Here is a 24,579-nt window from a genome sequence, read left to right as displayed (position 1 = left end):
CCATTATTTAAAGAAACTTGCTATAAACAATTCGATGGTAAATAATGATCTCTTAACAAAATTGTGGATGCGAAAGCTTCCATCTACTATTCAAATGCACCTTACAGCATCGAGTTTAACATTTCTCCTTGCAATTTCGTTGTAAATAATACCAAAAATTTAAACTAAATTATCCCAATATTGCAGCGACAAATAAAGGGACCCAAAATGAACAATCACGTCGCCTCTTTATTTTTGATAAAAATAATAATTTAAGATTTTTAATTGATACCGGTGCAGCAGTGTCAGTAATTCCTGCATCCAAATATAGTAAATTCAAAAACAATTCAGATATAGTACTGTCTGCAGCTAACGGTTCTATTATTAATACATATGGAACAAAATCATTGATACTTAATTTAGGTCTTCATCGAACTTTCGAATTCGTTTTCATTTTAGCTGATATTTCACACCCTATATTAGGAGCCGATTTTTTTGAAAAATTCGGTATTATTATAGATGTTAAAAATAAACTAATTAAAGATTCAAATACAAATATTTCTACTATTGCTTCATTAGGAATTTCAGAAATACATTCACTTAAAATCTTACCAATTAAGGACATATTCCTGAAACTTTTAACAGAATTTCCTTCAATTACTGCTGAGCCAGATTATTCGAAACCAATTAAACATAATACAGTTCACAGAATTGAAATAAAAGGAAATCCTCCCTTTTCAAAACCTCGCAGATTAGATCCTTTAAAATTTAAAATCGCAAAATCCGAATTCAAATTTTTGGTAGAATCTGGTATTTGTAGAACATCTCATTCATATATATCTTCCCCCCTTCATCTCGTTCCAAAAAAGGAACCTAACGATTGGAGACCTTGTGGGGATTATCGTAGATTGAACTGCATTACAATACCAGATAGATATCCTTTACCTCATATCCAAGATCTTACAACCGATTTTAGAGGTAAGAGAATCTTCTCAAAAATTGATTTAGTAAAAGCATATCATCAAATTCCCATGGCCGCAGATGATATTCATAAAACAGCCATTACTACACCTTTTGGGATGTTTGAATTTACGAGAATGCCTTTCGGTCTTAGAAACAGTGCACAAACATTCCAAAGATTTATCGATGAAGTTTTCTTTGATATAGATTTTGTTTTCACTTATATTGACGACGTGTTAATTGCTAGCGAAAACGAAGAACAACACTTGAAACATCTATATATGGTCTCAATATCAAATCGTCAAAGTGCATTTTTGGAGTATCAAGTCTCGAATTTTTAGGTTATCAAATTTCTGCTGATGGTATCAAACCATCCAATGAAAGAATTAATGCAATCCTTTCATATCAAAAACCAAATTCGATAACAAAACTACAAAAATTTATTGGAATGATAAACTATTATCATCGATATGTACCAATGGTTGCCAAGTTTCTTTCGCCTCTTCATGAAATAATAACCAAAGCTTCTAAAACGAAAAGCAAAGAACTAATATGGAATGTTGATGCTGAAAAAGCTTTTGATTTACTGAAAGTTAAATTTTCAGAGAAAACTTTACTTACTCATTTTGATAAAAACGCTTACCTAATTTTAGCTGTAGATGCTTCTAATTTAGACATTGGAGCTGTTTTGCAACAACGTAAAAACAATAAAGTTGAACCACTTGCATATTTTTCTAGAAAAGTATTCTACATTTGACAGAGAACTTTTAGCGATTTATTCATCCGTAAAACACTTTAGACACTTCTTAGAGGGAAGAGAATTTTCAATTCTAACAGATCACAAGCCTCTTACATATGTTTTGGATTCTAAAGTTGAAAGATCTCCACGACAAACACGTCATTTAGAATACATAGCCCAATTTACTTCAAATATATGTTTCATAAATGGAAAGGATAATATTGTAGCGGATACACTTTCTAGACCACCTGAAATTTTTGATTTTTCCAATCAAAACATTAATCTTGAAATACTTTTTAAAGAACAACAAGCAGATGAGGAATTAAAAAATCTTATAAGTGATAAGAAAACGAAAAATAATTTGAAAGAAGTTGATATTCCATCACATAATTTTAAAATATGGTGTGATATTTTAGATAAAACTAATCGTCCCTTTGTTCCACTCTCCTTAAGAAAAACAGTTTTTCATAATTTACATTCTATATCACATCCAGGAATTCGTGCAACACGAAAACTGATACAAAGTATGGCTTCTAACTGCATCGATTGTCAAAAATCAAAGATCCAAAGATATACTGAATCTGACATTGAGAAAATAAGTATTCCACAAGCAAGGTTTGAAAACATACACATGGACATTGTCGGGCCTTTTCCAGTTTCAAATGGAAATAAATATATTTTAACAATAATTGACAGATTCACTAGGTGGCCTGAAGCATACCCAATTAAAGATATTTCTGCCCAAACAATAGTAAATACTTTCGCATACAATTATATCCCTAGGTTTGGCGTTCCACTAAAAATTACGGTTGATCAAGGAACACAATTTACTTCTAAATTATTCAGTGATTTAACGAAACTTATAGGAACACATAAAATCCATACATCTTGTTATCACCCACAAGCGAATGGAATGATTGAACGCTTTCATCGACAATTAAAAACTGCTTTTAAATCTAGTAACAATGTGAAAAATTGGTCTGAACAATTACCCATTATTTTGTTGGGAATTCGATCAACAATAAAGGAAGAACTCAAATATTGTCCTTCTAAATTAGTTTATGGTCAAACGTTGAGACTACCTGGTAATTTGGTAGTTAAAAATAATAATATTCCAACTTTTGATGAACTACTTCAAAGATTAAGATTACATTTTAATACAGTTCAAAGTGAAGTTATTCATCATAGTAATAGTAATAATTGTTTTATACCTAAAGATCTGTGGAATTGTGAATATGTTTTTGTTAAAATACTTAGACCGAACAGTTTAGAATGCCCTTATGAAGGACCCTTTAAAGTTCTTCAAAGGAATAAAAACACTTTTAATATCCAATGTGGTAATGTTATAAAAACTCATTCAATTGATCTATTAAAACCAGCACATGTGGAAAAATCAACACAACTACCAAATACAAATCAAAAACCTAATACAACCTTTCACATTCAATAATAATTATTTTTCTTTCAATTCTATTACTGGTGGGGGAGTAATGTAGTGTTTCACTACATGCTTTTATACCTTTTATAAACTTGTGTTATTTACTTTATATTACTATGCTTTCAAATCAAGTTTTATATTTTTTTATTTTCAAACTTGTCTTTATAATTTTTTCATAAAGAAATAAATTTTGTATAAAGAAGTTATGTTAATCAATAAATCTTTTAAATAACTTCAGATACTCTGAGGTGTTAATGTTAAAGATAAAAACTCGTAGAAATATCTGAATATAAATTGTTTCTTCTTTAATGTAGACTATTTCTATAAAGAAAAGGAAATTTTCGCAAATTTGTATCAGAGTAAATCATACATATCAGTGGGACCTCGATTATCCGTGATGGTCGGGACCGGAGGCATTCTGTATAATCGATTTTCCCGGTTAATTGATTTCCAATTTTGGCTAGTTTTTAATAGATATTTTTATTAATTAATAAATGAAAATGTACATATTTATATAAAAACTAAGTAATTCAAGGATTTTATATTCATACATGTTTCAAAAATATAAAAAAAGTAATTTTGTCAGAAAACAGTAAACAGTAGATAAGTATTTCATGTTATGTAATTTCTAAAAATAATCATGTAATGTTGTTTGTCTCTTATTTTTCAATTTTGTATTTTCTTTTCAAGGGAATTCCCCTTTTCGATTTGTTCTAATTGTGCATTGTTGTTAAAAAAATAATAGAATTTTGCTTATAATCACGGATATGTTGATTCAAATATGAGGCAATCACGGTTAAACGATGCAGAAAAATTTAAGTCAATACAAAATAAAATTAAGTCGATGAACTGTGTTGCCAAAGGCCAATCTGGAAAAAAGTCAAAAATAATCAAAATAAGTGACCTCTAAATGTATCATTGACGGAATTTAAAAAATTAAAAATTATGAGTTTCTATGGAATGTGCCACGCCCACATCACCCACAACGCCCATTTTTGGCACAAAGAATGCTAAATACTAAATTCCAAAATTTCATGCTTCTAGTTGATTCCAAAAAGAATTTATGACTTTTTCCAGCTAGATTGGCTTTTGGCAACACTGTGCGATGCAAAAAATAAATAATTTTCCATCCCAGATAATTAATGTTGTTGTAAAATCACAGAAAAAGTCGTTTCTAAAATATTTTTTTATTTAATTTAAAATTAATAAAAATCATGTCCGATTTTGGGTTTGATTCACTGTAGATAGGCTTTTATGCATTCGAACAGTTGCTTAGCTGATTTCAGCTAGTGTAGGCATATTATAGTTAGTCTTAAATTGAATTCAATGGTAAGATTAATAACATATTTAACACTAAACAGAAACAAATTATTTAAAGAATTTAAAAAGGAAAATATATTCAAAACTTCCAAAAAATGTTTTCTAAAAGAGCTGGCGATGAGTTTGCTTTATATAAAGAATACAATATCCACATTGTTAAAACAAAAAAATAGCAAAAAGACGTGTTTATAATATATTTTAAGATGAAATATCTTTTGAAAAAAATTAATTAACTAATATTTTCATTCTAGTATATGAAATCCAATTAGTTAGTTAGTTAGTTAGTTAGTTAGTTAGTTAGTTAGTTAGTTAGTTAGTTAGTTAGTTAGTTAGTTAGTTAGTTAGTTATTTAGTTAGTTAGTTAGTTAGTTTGAAAGGAGGATGTATATACATCAAATCCGAAGAAATACACCTAGGCTTCTATCGGGCCTGTTGTGCGCTCCTTAACCAGTGCCTCAGATGGGAATCGAACCCACCACCTCCGGTCTACCAGACTAGAACACTAACCACTAACCTATATATAACGTTTATAACGTTTCACCTATATGCTACTATATGCCGTAAACTATGCACAAGATACTTGTTTATTTCTAAAAAATATTAGTGTATTTTATTGTTGTTAACTGTTCAAGAAAAAACGTTGTCTTTCTTTTTGTTCCCTTTTCAGAAAAAAAAATTTTTTGAGTTGTGTCACTTTTGTACTGGGTGTGTATGTATACAGAATATACAGTGTGATTTCATTATAAGTTTATAGTGTAGTTTAGTCTATAGTCTAGTCCAGGGTTCGGCAAACTTTTGAGTCGGAAGAGCCAAAATTTACAGTTTACAAAACATAGGTTATAAAAGAACCACAAAGTTATTTTATTAAAACTGCCGACGCGTCAAAAGTTGAAAGTTGCTGAACTTTTCGCGGCAGACTTTTTCAATTCTTTTTGACAGAAGCCTATAACGCGCTGCCGCGTACAACGCGTGTTGTGTACTTTCACCTTTAGAGTAGGGCGACGTCATATAATTTAAAATGCATTTGGAAATGAGGCATTCCATTTTAAATTTAAAAGATTTCCTATCACGAAAATTTATGACGCAGCTGCCATAATACAGTACAAAGTTTCTTAGTTATATTAATTAGGCAGCAATCGAGATAAAATTTTGCACAATTTTTTATGCAAATAGAAACTATACTGTGTGCATTGCCAATATAAGGTTCCTTTTAGAAAATGACTAAATGACTTAACAGTAGGAGTATAGCGACGAAAAAAAACTAGTTTTGTAAGAACAAAAATCTATCTTCGAAATTTAATTTTAGCGCTCATAACTTGCTTAATAATATGACGAAATTCAACGCAAACAAGAACAAAAACAAAAAAAATTTAAAAATTAGTCAGAACTGATCAGAAGTGGGGCTCATAAACGACTCGTTTAAAACAGTAGAAGCTAGGGTGCCATTTTCTCCCGACGAATGTATCATTTATGATCAGAAAATGAACGCAAATATGATCATTTTAATCGTGCAGAAGAGTCATAAATGACTCGAATGTGATCAAAAATTTCAAAAAAAAACGAAATTTAACACAAAGAAGTCGGAAAATTACACTAACGCTCATAACTGTTTTAATAAAACATATGCATTGATATAGCTACGCAATTCGTATTATATAGAACAAAAATTATATTTATAATTATAGGAACAAAAATCTCTATCCAAACTTTCATATGATCAGTTCATTGTTGACCACACCCCCATATAAATTCCTTTTCAGGAAACGACTTTAAAGGTCATAACAGGCTTAACTTCGTGACACTTCGTATGAGCGCTCATTTGATACTCCATTCGTTTATAGCAGTGGTGCTCAAACACATACTACCATAGACTACCATAGTAAAAGTATACTAATAAAATGACTACAAACTATAAAGTATATGCTAACTGTCAAATATTTATTATGGATATATCAAAGTCTATATATAAAAAACTATCAACTGTTATCTCATGTTCTCCTATATTAATTCGGCTTTCTCAAAATTTTGTTGTTGTATTTCTGTGTATTTTAAAAACGTCGCGCACAGACCTTACTTCGACAAGTGCTTCTGTGTTTCTGGTTTATAGGGAACTTTCAATTAAAAATTTAAAGAATTAAACATTTTCTTACTTGTACATGGAACAGATTCAATGGGAGAGAAAGGTTTTTATGGCTTTAGAAAGTTTGAATCATAGCTTGTTTAAAGTTTCAAAAACGAATCTAAACTTTCATTTGTTAGTTGGCTTTTTACCTAACTCTTCCAATTTGCTTTTAAATTTTGACAAATTTTCACAACACAAATATTTACTTTTCAAATTGATCAACCGCATTTCTAGAGATCCAGTACCAGTTCCAAATGGTACAATGAGAACATATAAACAAAAGCAAGGAAATGAGCGAAAAGCTAATTGGTTTGTTTTCGTTCGTTTTCATTAAAAATAATTTGTTTTTGATTTGGTCATGAACAATTAAACAAAGTTCAAAAGTTGTGTATATTGTAGAAACGTTATGCTAGTTTTAACAAAGACTGCTCGTTATTCGATTCAGATATTTTAAAATATATAAATATTTTTTTATAAAATAAAAGTGTGTATGAAACTAAAGAGCCACAGCTCCACATCCAAAGAGCCGCATTTGGCTCGCGAGCCGTAGTTTGCCGACCCCTGGTCTAGTTTAAAGTTTAGGCCAAAGTATAACAAGTAGTCCGACTCTATGACAGCAGTACCTAAATATGTGTTTGTATCAAAAATGTATATGTGTTGGTGCATTCTGAACACACCGAGTTTTATAAAAAATTACAATTTTAAATTTGTTTGAATTTTCAATACCAAAAATTTAAACTCTGTAAAATAAAATTCAACAACAACAAAAATTAAATGTCAATAATTAAAAAAATATTTTCTTCCAGTTCAAGCAAATTAAACAAAATTCTTAATGACAAAAATTCAGTTTTTTTGTGGATAAGTGCAATTTCGCGTACGATGCCTAAAAGTGGTAAAAAAAGTAAGGTGAACATTTGAGTGCTTTGACAAGTTTAATTTTCTCACAAGAGAGCCGTATTCACACGACACTTGTACATGTGAGAGAGTAATTTCCCATATGTGAGAGTCGGACTACTTCCCTTCAAACATTTAGAAGACAAAACTATTGCGCATCGCCCCAGACGCCACGTCAAAAACACTTCTGGACGATTGTTAGACGAGAACGCACATTTTACACAAACAAAATACATTGATTTTGAATTTTCGTCTTCTAGAAATATACTTTTAAGTTACTTCCGGATGATAGTTAGAAGAGTGCATCCATTTTGCTTAAACAAAAAACCATGACTGTTGAATTTTTTTCATCTGGAAGTATACGTTTTAGAGACTTCTGAATGAGAGTTGGTGAGAACACACATTTTACAATAACAAAATACATTGTTTCCTAATTTGTATCTTCTTGATTTGTATATTTATGTCACTTTTGGAAGACAGTTTTAAGAGTGTACACATTAATGTTGTATTTCATTCACCTGGAAGTGTGGATTGTAGTCACTTTTGGACGATTGTCAGAAGAGAGCACACATTTTACAAAAACAAAATACATTGATTTCTAGTTTTCGCCGTCTGGAAGTATAGTTTTAGGTTACTTCCGGATGATAGTAAGAAAAGTACAAAAACAAAAAAATATAAATACTCCATTTTTTAGCGTAGACGCGAAAAAAATAAAAATAAATAATGCAGAAATTTGGCTAAGTTCAGTGATGTTTTGTATTTTGTCCAGTCATGTTCAATTTTAATTATTCATTGTAAAACTTAAATGAGTTATTGAATTTAATATTCATAGAAAAATAGTGTAATTAATATATTGTGAATATTAAGCAATAAAAACAATATGACAGTGTTGTGTTAAAAGTCAACTGTTAATAAACATTTAAGAAGGTTTTGTTAATTGGTGAAGTTTATTAAATATATACCAAAACGTAATTATCTTCAAGGATTATATAAATAAAATTAAAAAGTAAGTTGTCATATTTTACATTAAAATACTATTTTAGGAATAAGTTAACAACTCTAAACGGCTTCCATTTCTATAATTTTTAAACGAAGTCTAATATGTCTAATTTTATATTAAATTTCGTCTCTCTCTTAATTGGTTTAGGAGTTATAAGCATTTAAAGACTTTTTCGAGTTGTACCTTTCGGCTTTCATTTGATGAATATGCATTTTTAACCTATTTAGATTTATTTGAGTTAAATCTTAACTTTCAATATTTTTTAAACTATTTGCGCGTTTAGGTCCTGTTTCTAGATTACGTAAGATCACTATGAGCTAAAATTTTATTTGTATTTCATTATCGTAACAAAAAAATACTTAAGTATTTAAACGCTAGCTGGAATCATTATATTCAAATTAATACTACTGTTTTATACATAAATTATTTTTTGACTTGGGTCACTTGACACGAAATTGCCCATATAAAATATTTAATATTAAAATCAAATATTTTCAAAACCACCTTTTTTAAATACAATTTTATTAATTTTCATATAGCTTTAATTATTCTAATTATAGGTACTTTTTTAGTTATTAAAACCAGGTCTTTCTATGACCTTTATATGATACTAATATTCTTAAGTTTTTGAAAGTGTATAACTCCTTAATTAGAAGAGAGCAAACAAAAAATAGTATTGCAGTATTAGTGTCAAAAGCAATATCCCGTTTAGGGTCGTTAAGGAGTTTCTATCGTTAGTGACTGTAAATAATTTTAAAAATAATCCATGACTTAGTAATTTCAGATCTTTATAGACGGTTTAATTCCAAGTTATTTAAAAAATGTTCATGAAAGGTAATGTTTTTATTGATTCAAAACAATAAGTAAATTAATTAATTAATTTTTAATTATTTTTTTTAGAAAGCAGTAACCCCCTATTAAAATACTTCTAACCGAATTAAAATATAAAAAAGGGATATGGTAAGTTATATATGTCTTATTTCATCACGCGATTATACTTTGGTGGGAAATGTATTGATCATAAGAGAATCCTATTTTTATTGCTTCCAAAAGTATAACAGGTAATTTCAATAAATACAAAAGTATGTATATTCAATATTAATTATAACATTATTTTTGTTTATTTCGTTGAAGGATTAATGCGTTCCAAAATATAACTCTTACAATTTGATGGATTGATCATAAAATTTATGAAGAACTACAAAATATTTTAGAGTCCAAAATTTTACAATTTTTGGAAGTATACCAGTCAACAGTTGGAATATCAATACAGATTTCCTGAAAATTATCTTATTATAAGGTAATAATTCTAAATTTTTGATACATATTTATGTACATTAGACCGACTCACTCTGTATGGAAAGCAAAAACGTGTTTTTGTTACCCCTCTTTGTTTTATGATGATTCCCAAAATATTTTAAGTCTAGCGATGACCGTTCGTGAGCTGGACCAAATTAAAAAAAGGTATTTTGAAATTTTTTTTTTTTTTTAATTTTTGTTTGTTTTGAAACTAAATATCCAATATAGGGTATCGTTTAAAATGTATTTTAAAGCCGCGTCCAATGATGTATTAATCATAAATAACCGTCTGCTTATAATTGTCATATTCCAAAATATTTAATATTGTTATTATATAATTTTGCAAATTTTGCGCACCACTAGACTTGACTTCAAAAAACCTTTGTTGTTTTTTGAGAAATTTTTAAGAAATGCTGTATCAAACTGTACAAAACTAAAAAGGGAATTTTTTGCAACCAGTTCAGCTCACGAACGGCCATCGATAGACTAGAAATATTTTTGGAACCATTATAAAACATAACAAAGATTTTTTGAAGCTGGGTAAAATATTGAATTTAACATAAAAAATCGTGTTCCCATACGATATATTACTTTTTTTTAGATTAGTTGTTAAAGCGCCCTTCAGACGATCACACTTTACGTACGACAAGTCTAATGAAAAATTAAAATGAAATTCCATCCGTATGACAAAAAAGAGAATAAGAGTAGTATGATTTATATTTTTTGTGTTTACACGATTGGTATAAAACAATAACAAAGTAAGATGGAAACAGCTGCTTCACTTTTTTTGTATGTTTTACATAAAAATACATCCCTGATCTAATGCGACTTGCTTGTTTTTTGAATCATTTCAAAAAATGAAGAGAGCCATACTACTGTCAAATTTTCCATCCGTATTCTCTCTCAATGTGTGATGATTTCGTTTAGATGATCCCATCCGTTCTCTTCTACTCAAAATTTTGACAGATCATATTACTTGTGTGCTCGTGTGAAGGGGGCTTAAATCAATTATTTTTTCTAATATTTTAATTTCAATTATTTCAATAAAAACTATAAAATTTAATTTCTTCTAGAAGGAGAGAATACTCTTCTTCTTCTTCGGCATCAGTTCTTCCCGACTGGTGACAAGAATTCTTATACTTCCGCAACATCGCTGGCGAGCTTTTAGCACGTTTCACACGGGTAACTTCCGCAATAGAAAATGTTTGTAGGGTTGTTATACTTTGGTTTAGGCCTTATGCTAGTGTATAGGTTGGGTTAAAATCTACAGACTACAGTACAATATAATATAATAAATACACGATTATAATAAAAAAATTTTGAAAAATGTATCTTTATATTTTTATCATGTTATAAACCGATTTTGTATTTGAGTCACTCATGTATGTACATATGTATGTATGCAAGTATATTGTTCATATTATGTATATTATAAGCTGTAGTCACAAATCATAATATAAAAATAACAAGATGGAATCTTTAATAAAGGTACGTTCTCAATTTTACATGCACAAAAACGAATCCAAACTTTCATTTGTTAGTTGGCTTTTTACCTAACTTTTCCAATTTGCTTTTAAATTTTGACAAATTTCCACAACACAAAGTTTTACTTTTTAAATTGATCTACTGCATTTCTAGAGATCCAGTACCAGTTCCAAATGGTACAATGAGAACATATAAATAAAAGCAAGGAAATGAGCGAAAAGCTAATTGGTTTGTTTTCGTTCTTTTTCATTAAAAAATAATTTGTCTTTGATTTTGTCATGAACAATTAAACAAAGTTCATAAGTTGTGTATATTGTAGAAACGTTATGTTAGTTTTAACAAAGACTGCTCGTTATTCGATTCAGAGATTTTAAAATATATAAATATTTTTTTATAAAATAAAAGTGTGTATGAAACTCCACATCCAAAGAGCCGCATTTGGCTCGCGAGCCGTAGTTTGCGACCCCTGGTCTATTCTAAAGTTTAGGCCTTATGCTAGTGTATAGCTTGGGTTAAAGTCTACAGACTACAGTACAATATAATATAATAAATACATGATTGTAATAAAAATATTTTGAAAAATGTATCTTCTTATTCTTATCATGTTATAAACCGATTTTGTGTTTGAGTCACTCATGTATGTACATACATATGTATGCAAGTAGTCACAAATCATAATATAAAATAACAAAATGGAATATTTAATAAAGGTACGTTCTCAATTTTACATGCACAAAAATATGTACAGTGTCTCACATAAGTATTCGAATTTGGTTGTACTTTGAAAAGAAACATAATTTAATAATATTTTTTGTGTGTGAAATGAATAATTAAATTTGTTATATTGTCTAGAGAGTCCTAAGGTATAATATCACATCGAGTGGTTTTTGCTTAAAATTGTGTTAAGGGGTTACTATCGACCGAAATTATACATTTTTGGCCCATTTGTTCCACAATTTTGGAGCATTTGTACCATCTTTTCATGTAATATCATTAAAATGGCGATTTTTGACCACATTTGCAATTTTTTCCTTTTTTTCAGAAATAAACCCAAACTTTAATATTGGGATTTAATAGACCCCTTGAGGCATCTAAAAATAATAATTTTTGTTATAAGGATCTGTACTTAAAAGTTCCAAGATGTATTCTTGGTATCGTTCTTATGTTTCTAATTGAATTGTATGGATCTTAAGTCCCTTTTCGTACCACTAGGGTTGATATTTTCCGACAAAGTTGGCTAGTATACATTCATGTACATATTACCACTAATATATTTTAAATTTTCAATACATTATATCGGTATACAATTCCAAAACATGTCTTTACAAAACGTCATCCTATACAGTAGATTTCAGTTTTTACTATTCGTAACTTTCACGCTTATGTTGCCCATTACAATAACACTGTAAATCCAAAATTTTGGGTTTATTTTGATCATAGTAATCAATATTTAAACAGATATCGATATTTTTGAATTAGACCATAATGATATAGTGGCATGCAGCCTGGAGGTCATTGGTATATAAAAATAATGATACTACCATATTGAATGGTGTTTCTTCGAGGCATGTTTTGGAGTTGTACACTTCCACAATACATTGAAAACTTAAAATATATAAAAGCTGATATCTAAAAGAATATATACAAGAAAACTTTCCCCGAAAATTTTTGACCCTAGTATTATGAAAATGGACTTAAGTTTCAATATATTGAATTAGCGAGAGAATAATGATATCAATAATAAATCTTGAATCGTTTAAATACAGATTCTTGTAACAAAAAATACTATTTTTAGATACTCCAAGGGGTCTATTAAATCCCAATATCAAATTTTGGTTTTATCTCTGGAAAAAAAGAGAAAATACTACAAATATTGCCAAAAATCGCCTCTTTAATGATATTAAATAAAAAGAGGGTACAAATCCCCAAAAATTGTGGACCAAATGGGCCAAAAATATATCATTTCGGTTGATAGTAACCCCTTAAAACAATTTAAAGCATAAAAACCATTCGATTCTAAAATTTGTGTTTCGTATAATATGCTCAAATATGAAATACAGTAAAAATTCGTATACTTTTGTGAGGCAATGTTATGGACTTTTTTAAAAAAAGCTAATTTAATTTAAGTAAATGTAAATTTTTCAAGTTTTAAAAAGCGTGATCTCAAACGTAAGGACTCTCTAGACAATATAACAAATTCATTTATTTTTTTTTTGCACACAAAATATATTTATTTATTAAAAACAATTATGATAATTATTATTCACTACTTTTTTCCGGGTTATTTTGGTTACTTGAGTTCTTATTTAAGGTGTAGTAGTACACAGATAATTTCAATATGTATTTGGCTTAATGATATTAACAAAATTCATGAAAATTTTACCTGTTTGAATGTAATTATTTTATAATAAAATATTCTGTACACTATAACATGGAAAAAATTCACTTTTTGTTCCGAAAAATTGAAATTTTTGATAATTGATTTGAATAATATTTATAAGAGCATTTTTTCCTATTTAAGAACATCTGGCTATTTAAACCCCCGGAGTTTTGGATCGGGTATTTAATAATATCCCTCATTATGATGCATTGGAAGACGATATTTTAACTTTTAAATTAATTGTTTCTTTACAATAATTGCAATCCATTGCGGAACATGGCCGTTTTTAACATATTATAGCATTCATATTCGATATTTAACGGCGATTTCCTAAATTTATGTCTTAAAATGCGATATTAATAATATTTGTACTAGTTTTCATTAATTAAAACGAGTTTTTTGTTTCCAATCACCCATTACACACTCCTAAATACTACCAATAATCGTCAAATGGTGACCATGTCAATAACTTACACTACATATCGGTTCTGAAATTGATTATTGTCCAAAATAGTAAGATTTTTATATTATATCAGGCTCAATTGGTGGTATGAATACGAATTGTACAATTTTGAACACGGATACATCTTATTTTGTTGCTAGAACAAATAAAATGTCCGATCCATAAAACATGGTTATTGTATCGAGTATATCAAGATATGATTGGTAGCATTATTGTATGCTTTGGAAATCGGAGTATTTGGAAAACCTGTTTATATTAAAGGAAATATATAGAATTATCCAAATTTTAAAGTTTATGTTGTAAGTCTTAAGAAATCCGAGTTAAATTTCGGTTTTTTAAAAACGTACTGTGTTCAAAATGGCCAAATCCATGCATATAACATTAATTTCGAAATAACAACTCTTTTCAAAATTTAAAAATTCTATTTCCAATGCATCATTTGGAGGATTCAATGACCACCAGATCCAAAACCCGAGGTCTAAAGTGGAAAAAATCATAGAAATGAGAAAAAACTGTTCTACTAATTAATTCCGGAGCCAATCGGCCCAAATTTCAAGATTTCGGAACTAAAAGTAGTTTTTTTCCAAGTTATTGTGTAAAAAATATTTTATTAAAAAGTAATTATATTAATACAAGTAACATTTTCATAAATTTTGTTAATATCATTAAACCAAATATATACTGAAATGATCTGTATACTTACTTTTGTGACGTAAATTTTGCACCTTTTTAACTTCAGCATAAATGAGAACTCAAAGAACCAAAATATGAAGAAAAAAAGTAGTGAATAATAATTATCATAATTGTTTTTAATAATTAAATGTGTTACTTTTTTGTTTTTTGGAAAAATAATATCTTTTTTTAAATAAAACCAATCGTCAGTATTTCTGTATACTTACTTTTGTGATTAACTGTATGTACATATATAACAAAACAATGAGTTTTATTAAAAAATGTTTGAAAAAAAAAAACTAAAATTGAATTTTAATAAAAAAAGGCCGCAAGTCATTGTCATTCATGAACATTTCATAGCATTTTTAGGTTTTCATTTGGATACTCTGAAGTTTTTTCTTTTTTCACTTTTTTTTTGTTTGACTAACAAGGGAGAAAAATGACAAATCTCCCTACGGCTTCACCTGATTATGATTATTGCTTTAGATACAAAACAAATGTATCGAAAGTGTTGTTTTCATGGTATATTTTAATAAAACACTTACCATTTTAATTTCAGTTCTTGTCCAAAAAGTTGCTTGTGAAATTAACAAACGAAAAATGATGTTACTTTTATCTTATGTCTATACTTGACCAATTTTACTCACAACCAGTGTGACCATTTGAGTGTTTTTCAGACGGTTTCGCATTTTTATTTTGTATTAGCTGTAAATTTTCATTTATCAGTTTTTGCTTTTTTCAATTTTAGTATCTAAACAAAAAGAATAATTTTTCCTCACATAGATTGTATTACACGGCTGCGGAGAACATTTTCTTATATTGAGTTTTGGGAACTTAAAACGTAGAAGAAAATCCGCACTTAATAAAAATTTATTTTCAAAATGTAATTAATGGGAATTCTAAGATTATTCTTTGTGTAAATTTAGTTTTTGACGTGCTAAATATTCCCAAGCCTTTAATTTAAAGTAAAATTTTGAATAAAATGAAATGTACTAATGGGGATAAGCTGTTCGCATTTCGCCGGTTGTTTAATTTTTTGAGTGTTTTTTTTTTTCTTACAATCTAGATTTAAAGACGGAAAAAAGTCAACCAGTTGTAGGCATGGAATGCAACAAAAAAAAAATATATAAATATTTTTTTCTTTTTGTTAAAACTTTAATGATTTGTAGTACATAGATTATTTTAATTCCCATTGAGTTTATAAAAAGAACATACTATAAAGTATGCCGGTCGGCTAAGAGTCGGCTGAGAGGGCTGAATTCGTCTCAAAATTTTAAGCCGGCGACATCAGCTAAGCTGATTAAATATTTTTTAATTTTAAATATTTTTAATTTGCCTCTTTTTAATCCAATTCAAAGTCATGATGGAATAATAAGGTGAAGTCAATTCTACAAAAACAACAACAGAAATTCCAATGCCTAAAATGTCTCTACCAAGATATAAAATTAATATACCTTGGTCTCTACATAAAACAAATATGTATATATATTACAACTAAAAATTTTAAAATATGAGTACAACTATTTGTGAATTTGCTACAAATACACCATTTATTATCATGAAAAAGGCATCATAATACAATTTTAATTTATAATACATTAGAAAGGTTTGTTTCTTATTTATACTATAGTATGTATGTAATCAATTACAATTGCCAAAAAGTATACTATTAGACTAAAAATAAAAATACTTTTTTTATAACGTATTATAAATACATATTATTTATGTTATATATTCTTATATAGATTTTACAACAAAATTAAATAAAAAATACTCTTGTTTCATTGCGTGGAAATTTAGTTTTTATTACTACAATTTAAACAGTATTCATTAAAAAGATTATATATAAGATATACATAAATATATAACGTGAATTTTAAATATATAATCAATTACACCCAATTTACACGATGATTTTTTTCATGTTTGCCCAGACGTCTGTTTTCATGTTTGTCGATGATTGGTGGTGAGCGGGGTAGAGAAGAATGGGGGGTAAGAAAACAAACATGATTTGGGATTTTCATGATTGTTTTTGACATTCCTCTTTAAACTCATTCGTACTGTTGATATTATGCTCATGTAAAAAAATAATTATGTCTTTTTTTTACATGAAAACATTAAAATTTGCATTAAAAAAATACTATAGCGTGTAATTAAATTTTTTTAAATCAAATTAAATGGTTTTTATGTTAAAAATTTCATTTTATTTTTATTACGAATAAGTAATTAAAAAGGATTATACAATTAAACATCAAAAAAAGACATACATAGTTGCATGTAAAAAATCACCGTATAAATGTTCATGATTTTTTGGAAGATTCTCAAAAGAGAATTGGAAAAAACAGACGTCTGAAAAGTCTTCATGTAAATTGCGCCTTACTCGTTTAATTATAAATTTAAATTATGTTCGTATTCAGAAATTAATTAATCCCTATTAGGGATCTATAGTTGAAACGAAAAGTCGACTTTTCGACTCTTTTAATTTAGTTAAAAGTCGACTTTTCGATTTTTTGCATTTTATGAAAAGTCGATTTTTCGACTTTTTCATTTAATTAAAAGTCGACTTTTAGACTTTTCGACTATAAGTATTTTATAAATAGTCGACTTTTCGACTTTTTCCGACTTTTTTCGACTTTTTCCTACTCATTACGCAAAACTTTAATCCATTTTTAGCTACTATCCACAATATTATCAATAAATTAAAAATTATTGTACAAGTCGAAACGAATATAAACGACAATGAAGTAGATATTTACAAAATAAGAGGTTTTAACGCTGTTTTTATAAATAGAGAAGGGAAAAGTTCGAATTTTCGAAATTAAATAATGGTTTTAATCTATAGATTATTTTAAAATCGTTTGAAGTTAATTTCGGATATTCGTCAGTCCATTTAGACTACAGGAACTAGTTTTAATAGACTTAAATCATTTGCGAACATAAGTTAGATTTTTCGATATTTTTTTATTTTTTATTAAAGATTTTATCAAAGATTATTTTAAAACCATTAAACATGTTTCGAACTTAATTTCGAATTTTCGAACACAACACTATATTGCTTTTATGATTCAGAGAGTATTTTAAAACCATAAAAAATTTTTCGAACTTTATTTCGAATTTTCGAACTTAACTTCGAATATTCGAACATTGTATTATATGTTCCTCTGGTGTACTCATAACTACCAAATTTCAGCAAATTTGAGCTGCGGGAATGTCGACGTGACTTCGACATACATAACTCCGTGTCTATATTAGACAAATATTTATTATGCTAAACGTCAAATTGTTATCATGATAAAAAATTAGCAGGTATAGACGGAATTTATTAGCGTTAGAACGTCGTTATGACAGTGCTGTCTGAACAATTGTTTAGACAACGTTGTCTTGCTAACAAACGTCATGTTATTGTAAAATTTGTTTAGAATTTTGTTTTGGCAATTAAAATTGATTTTAAACATAAGTTTTAGTGAAATTAGTGTTTATTTACAAAATTTGCATTTAATTTTAATTGTTTTTATAAAATATAGCATTATTTCAATAAAATTATCTGTGAGTTGCCGTGATAAAATCTGCATTTTGTTACCCCTATGCATTAACATAAACAAAAAACTGACAATTTTTCTGCCGACGTTTTGTCAAGTGCCGTGATAAATATTTGTCTAATATAGACACGGGGTAATACGGGTAAAATTATAATGCAAACAAGCAAAGATCGCCAATGTCTTCTGAGGAATCCCAGGGAACCGAAACCTTTTTAGTAACAAGCGATCGATCAGTAATAAAAAAGTTGAAAAACTAATAAATGAAACAAATTGGTGCAATTTAATATGTAATGCGTTAGATGTAAATGATTTGTTCAATATATTCAATAAAAAGTTCAGTGATATATACGAAAAATCTGTGAAAATAGAAAACAAGTAAGAGTGCTATATTCGGCTGTAGCGAATCTTATATACGTGTACTATATAAATCGTTGTTTTTGCTACCACAATTTAATCATTTTGGATTTTTTCTGAACTGATTTACAATATATAAATAGTTATATAAAGGCCAGTCACAGAATTTCATTCCGATCAAAAGTGACATTTTATTTCCTCTTCTTAAAATAGGTAAAATACAACTTTTGCGGAATGAAATTTGTTTAAAGTTATTGTTTTTCAAGTTTTAATTAATTTGTTTACTAAGTAATAATTCTACTTTCGATTGGAATGGAATTCCCAATAGTTTGGGTGATGGTAGTACTTATTTTATAATATTTAATAAATTTTTTTATGGTTTGATTTCCTGTAAATTTACTTATGGTAAATTTTTGACTAATCCTCCTAAGATTTTACAAAGAATTTGGTTTCAATAAAACTTGTTACGTCGAATATCAATACTTTCTAAGCCTTATATAAAGGCTTTGATCCAATATGGCCCGATGCAGTTAGAATTATGTTCATATAAAATTTGTTTATGTCGAATATCATTGTTTTATTATAATTTTGAAGAAGTTGTTTATGTCGAATTTCGTTGCTATATTTATATCCTACACCACTTTAGTGGGGAGGGTATATTGGGTTTGTGCTGATGTTTGTAACGCACAATAATATTGGTCCTATACCAACCTTGAAGTATACCAATCGGCTTAGAATAATTTTCTGAGACGATTTAGCTATGTCCGTCCGTCCGTCATAATTAGGTTTAATATACTCGTATCTCGACAAAAAGCTGCAAAACCAAGTTCTATACTAGACTTGGTGACCCTCATGAATTTTATAATTATAAGGTCTCATTTGACCCTAGCCCCTATACAAAGCCCCCTTCAAAATTTGACTTAAATGTCCACAATTTTATTCAAGAATAAATGGCTTAAGTATATCTGAGGCAAGGTACAGTTCAACTTAAATGCTTTATAATGAAAACTAAATCACATTTTATTTTTGTAACAGGTGTAGGGTATTATATGGTCGCCCTCGCCGTTTAATGCTGAAGCAAGTTATAGTTATAAACATTAAACCTAATTTATAAGGAGGACCTTATATGGGGGGAGGGGGGTTTGTTAGAATCAATTATGGAACGATCCTTTTAATATTTTGCAAAGAGATTTCAGTTTCTATAAAACATTTTTATGTCAATTTCGTTGATATACTGGAATTTTGAAGCAAATTATGAAAGTTAAAGTAATTTTCTGAGAAGAACCTCATACGGAGGTTAGGGTCAATTATGGGACGATCTTCATAAAATTTGGCAGAGAAATTTTAGTTCCTCTAAAACTTATTTATGTTGACTTTCGTTGATTTATTAGGATTTCGAAGAATGTTATGAGCTTCAAAGTAATTTTCTGACGGGAATGGGTCAATTATGGGCCGATCTCCATTAAAAATGGGAACTTGTTTACGTCGAATTTCTTTACTTTGCTATCATTTTCAAGGGTTAAAGTAATTTTCTGAAGGAGAGCTTATATAAAACTTGTTTATGTTGACTTTCGTTGATTTACTGGAATTTTAAAGCAAGATATGCGCTTTAAAGTAATTTTTGACAGGAACCTTTTATGGGGGTAGGGTCAATCATAAAATTAGGTATAGAGATTTATGTTCCTCTAAAACTCTTTTATGTTGACTTTAGTTGATTTACTTGAATTGAATGGGGGTAGGGTCAATTATGGACCGATCATCATAAGATTTGGTACAGAGATTTATGTTCCTTTAAATGTTGTTTATGTCGAATTTCGTTGCACTTCTTTGAATTGAATTTCATTGACATACTGATGACAGATATGACTGTTTGCACTGTTTTTCGGGGGACCACTTGTATTGGGGCTATGCGAAAACATGGACCGATATGGCCCATTTTCAATACCAAACAAACAAACATCAATAAAAAGTATTTATGCAAAATTTCAGCACCTTAGCTGAAATTTTGTGCTTTCAACAGACAGGCGGACGGACATGGCTAGATCGTCTTAGAATGTAATAAGGACCCAGAACATATATATTTTACTGGGACTATGACCAATATTTCGATGTGTTACAAACGGAATGACAAAAACAATATACCCCCCCCATATTTTTTGTGTTTTCAATTTTTATTGAAAACACAAAGGAACTTGAAATATACAATATATTAAAAACACTAAAAATAAACAAAAGTGCGGGTATAGACGGAATAAGACCACGTGACATAAAAGTTAATGCGAATTCCTTAACTCCAATAATAACACATTTAATTAACATGATTCTAAACCAGTGGTGGGCATACACATACTATCAAGTATATATTTGTGTTCATCAGAGAACCGTATTCAAGTCAACATTTAGTATTAGTACACTGTAAAAAGTTTCTCATAAGCAAAATAAAATATTTAATGTACGTGCATATACATCTTTAATGTACACACATATACATTAATAAATTATTTCAATATTTTTTTTTCAATAAAGCGGGGAAAAATAAAATGTAATTTCATGAAAAACTAAATATTTTTCTAAAAAATGAATATTATCTATAAAATTAAAATTATAAATCTCTTTAATTTTTTTAATGTTTTCCATAATTGACCATCTATATTTTTTATTAAAACATAATTTTCCCAATTAATATCAAACATTTTGCTATGTGTATTAAAGGAGAACATTACATGCATTAAAAAATTTTGCAACAAGTTTTCATTTCACTTAAACATAGACACACCAATACACGCAAGCATGGCATAATACCCTCCAAACATTTTCTATTGCGGAAGTTACCCGTATGAAACTTCCAAACGTGCTAAAAGCTCGCCAGCGATGTTGCGGAAGTATAAGAATTCTTGTCACCAGTCGGGAAGAACTGATGCCGAGCTGGGGAACGTCTAAGAGTAACGTGGAAAATTCTTCTGGAAGACCCGCAGAAGAAACTTCTAGATGACTCTTGGAAGTAAGGTATTGCCAAAGACTCTTCTAGATGTAACTAGGAAGTCACTTCTTGAAGTGACTACTTAGTATCATCTAGAAGTGTTCATATCTTATCTTCTAGAAGATGAGTTTTCTCTTCATCTAGAAGATGAGTATTCTCTTCTTCTAGAAGATGAGTTTTCTCTTCATCTAGAAGATGAGTATTCTCTTCTTCTAGAAGATGAGTATTCTCTTCTTCTAGAAGATGAGTATTCTCTTCTTCTAGAAGATGAGTATTCTCGTCTTCTAGAAGATGAGGATTTCGAAGAATGTTATGAGCTTCAAAGTAATTTTCTGACGGGAATGGGTCAATTATGGGCCGATCTCCATTAAAAATGGGAACTTGTTTACGTCGAATTTCTTTACTTTGCTATCATTTTCAAGGGTTAAAGTAATTTTCTGAAGGAGAGCTTATATAAAACTTGTTTATGTTGACTTTCGTTGATTTACTGGAATTTTAAAGCAAGATATGCGCTTTAAAGTAATTTTTGACAGGAACCTTTTATGGGGGTAGGGTCAATCATAAAATTAGGTATAGAGATTTATGTTCCTCTAAAACTCTTTTATGTTGACTTTAGTTGATTTACTTGAATTGAATGGGGGTAGGGTCAATTATGGACCGATCATCATAAGATTTGGTACAGAGATTTATGTTCCTTTAAATGTTGTTTATGTCGAATTTCGTTGCACTTCTTTGAATTGAATTTCATTGACATACTGATGACAGATATGACTGTTTGCACTGTTTTTCGGGGGACCACTTGTATTGGGGCTATGCGAAAACATGGACCGATATGGCCCATTTTCAATACCAAACAAACAAACATCAATAAAAAGTATTTATGCAAAATTTCAGCACCTTAGCTGAAATTTTGTGCTTTCAACAGACAGGCGGACGGACATGGCTAGATCGTCTTAGAATGTAATAAGGACCCAGAACATATATATTTTACTGGGACTATGACCAATATTTCGATGTGTTACAAACGGAATGACAAAAACAATATACCCCCCCCATATTTTTTGTGTTTTCAATTTTTATTGAAAACACAAAGGAACTTGAAATATACAATATATTAAAAACACTAAAAATAAACAAAAGTGCGGGTATAGACGGAATAAGACCACGTGACATAAAAGTTAATGCGAATTCCTTAACTCCAATAATAACACATTTAATTAACATGATTCTAAACCAGTGGTGGGCATACACATACTATCAAGTATATATTTGTGTTCATCAGAGAACCGTATTCAAGTCAACATTTAGTATTAGTACACTGTAAAAAGTTTCTCATAAGCAAAATAAAATATTTAATGTACGTGCATATACATCTTTAATGTACACACATATACATTAATAAATTATTTCAATATTTTTTTTTCAATAAAGCGGGGAAAAATAAAATGTAATTTCATGAAAAACTAAATATTTTTCTAAAAAATGAATATTATCTATAAAATTAAAATTATAAATCTCTTTAATTTTTTTAATGTTTTCCATAATTGACCATCTATATTTTTTATTAAAACATAATTTTCCCAATTAATATCAAACATTTTGCTATGTGTATTAAAGGAGAACATTACATGCATTAAAAAATTTTGCAACAAGTTTTCATTTCACTTAAACATAGACACACCAATACACGCAAGCATGGCATAATACCCTCCAAACATTTTCTATTGCGGAAGTTACCCGTATGAAACTTCCAAACGTGCTAAAAGCTCGCCAGCGATGTTGCGGAAGTATAAGAATTCTTGTCACCAGTCGGGAAGAACTGATGCCGAGCTGGGGAACGTCTAAGAGTAACGTGGAAAATTCTTCTGGAAGACCCGCAGAAGAAACTTCTAGATGACTCTTGGAAGTAAGGTATTGCCAAAGACTCTTCTAGATGTAACTAGGAAGTCACTTCTTGAAGTGACTACTTAGTATCATCTAGAAGTGTTCATATCTTATCTTCTAGAAGATGAGTTTTCTCTTCATCTAGAAGATGAGTATTCTCTTCTTCTAGAAGATGAGTTTTCTCTTCATCTAGAAGATGAGTATTCTCTTCTTCTAGAAGATGAGTATTCTCTTCTTCTAGAAGATGAGTATTCTCTTCTTCTAGAAGATGAGTATTCTCGTCTTCTAGAAGATGAGTTTTCTCTTCTTCTATTTGTATACTCACCAAAATAAAATCTATAAAAATAAATCTAAATAAAATGAAATTTTATAGTTTTTATTGAAATAATTGAAATAAAAATAGTAGAAAAAAATAACAGATTTAACAACTAATCTAAAAAAAGTAATATATGTACATTAGACCGACTCACAAAAAATGGTGCTTGAGTTACCCACCTCAAAATATTCGCTGTTATGTAATATGATGTTACCCAAAATATTTTCGGTTAAGTGTTGTCCATTCGTTTAAAGAAAAAATTCAATATTTTACCCAGCTTCAAAAAATCTTTGTTATGTTTTATAATGGTTCCTAAAATATTTCAAGTCTATCGATCGCCGTTCGTGAGCTGAACCCGTTACAAAAAAGTCCCTTTTTATTTTTTTTTTAATTATACAGCATATCTTAAACAAACATGTGGTATCATTTGAAAGGTTTTTTGAAGCCAAGTCTAATTTACAAAATTGTGCATACATTTTATTTTTCTTAGTGAAAAACCTAACAATTTTAAATATTTTGGAATATGACAATTATAAGCAGACGGTTATTTATGATAAATACATCATTGGACGCTGCTTTAAAATACCTTTTAAACAATACTCCGTATTGGATATTTTGTTTCAAAACAAACAAAAATTAAAAAAAAAAATAATTCCAAAATACCTTTTTTTTTAATTTGGTCCAGCTCACGAACGGTCATCGCTAGACTTAAAATATTTTGGGAATTATCATAAAACAAAGCAAGGTAAATTTTG

General features: G+C 28.9%; 1 protein-coding gene across 1 annotated transcript in view; it reads right to left on the bottom strand.

Annotated features, from left to right (window-relative positions):
- LOC119616353 (inactive phospholipid phosphatase 7) overlaps window positions 1–15,438 on the bottom strand; it is a 141,458-nt gene extending 126,020 nt beyond the window's left edge. Inside the window, exon 1 of the mRNA XM_037972714.1 lies at window positions 15,297–15,438. Within this exon, the coding sequence (XP_037828642.1) occupies window positions 15,297–15,299 (3 nt within the window). The 5' untranslated portion in view covers window positions 15,300–15,438. The remainder of the gene's footprint in view (window positions 1–15,296) is intronic.
- Window positions 15,439–24,579: the final 9,141 nt, after the last annotated feature.

The sequence above is a fragment of the Lucilia sericata genome, unplaced genomic scaffold (assembly GCF_015586225.1).
Source record: "Lucilia sericata isolate MDLA Ls3-8-SP2 unplaced genomic scaffold, ASM1558622v1 Contig000068F_arrow, whole genome shotgun sequence".
In the NCBI taxonomy this organism is placed as follows: Eukaryota; Metazoa; Arthropoda; class Insecta; order Diptera; family Calliphoridae; genus Lucilia; species Lucilia sericata.
This window is presented reverse-complemented; position numbering and strand designations above follow the sequence as displayed.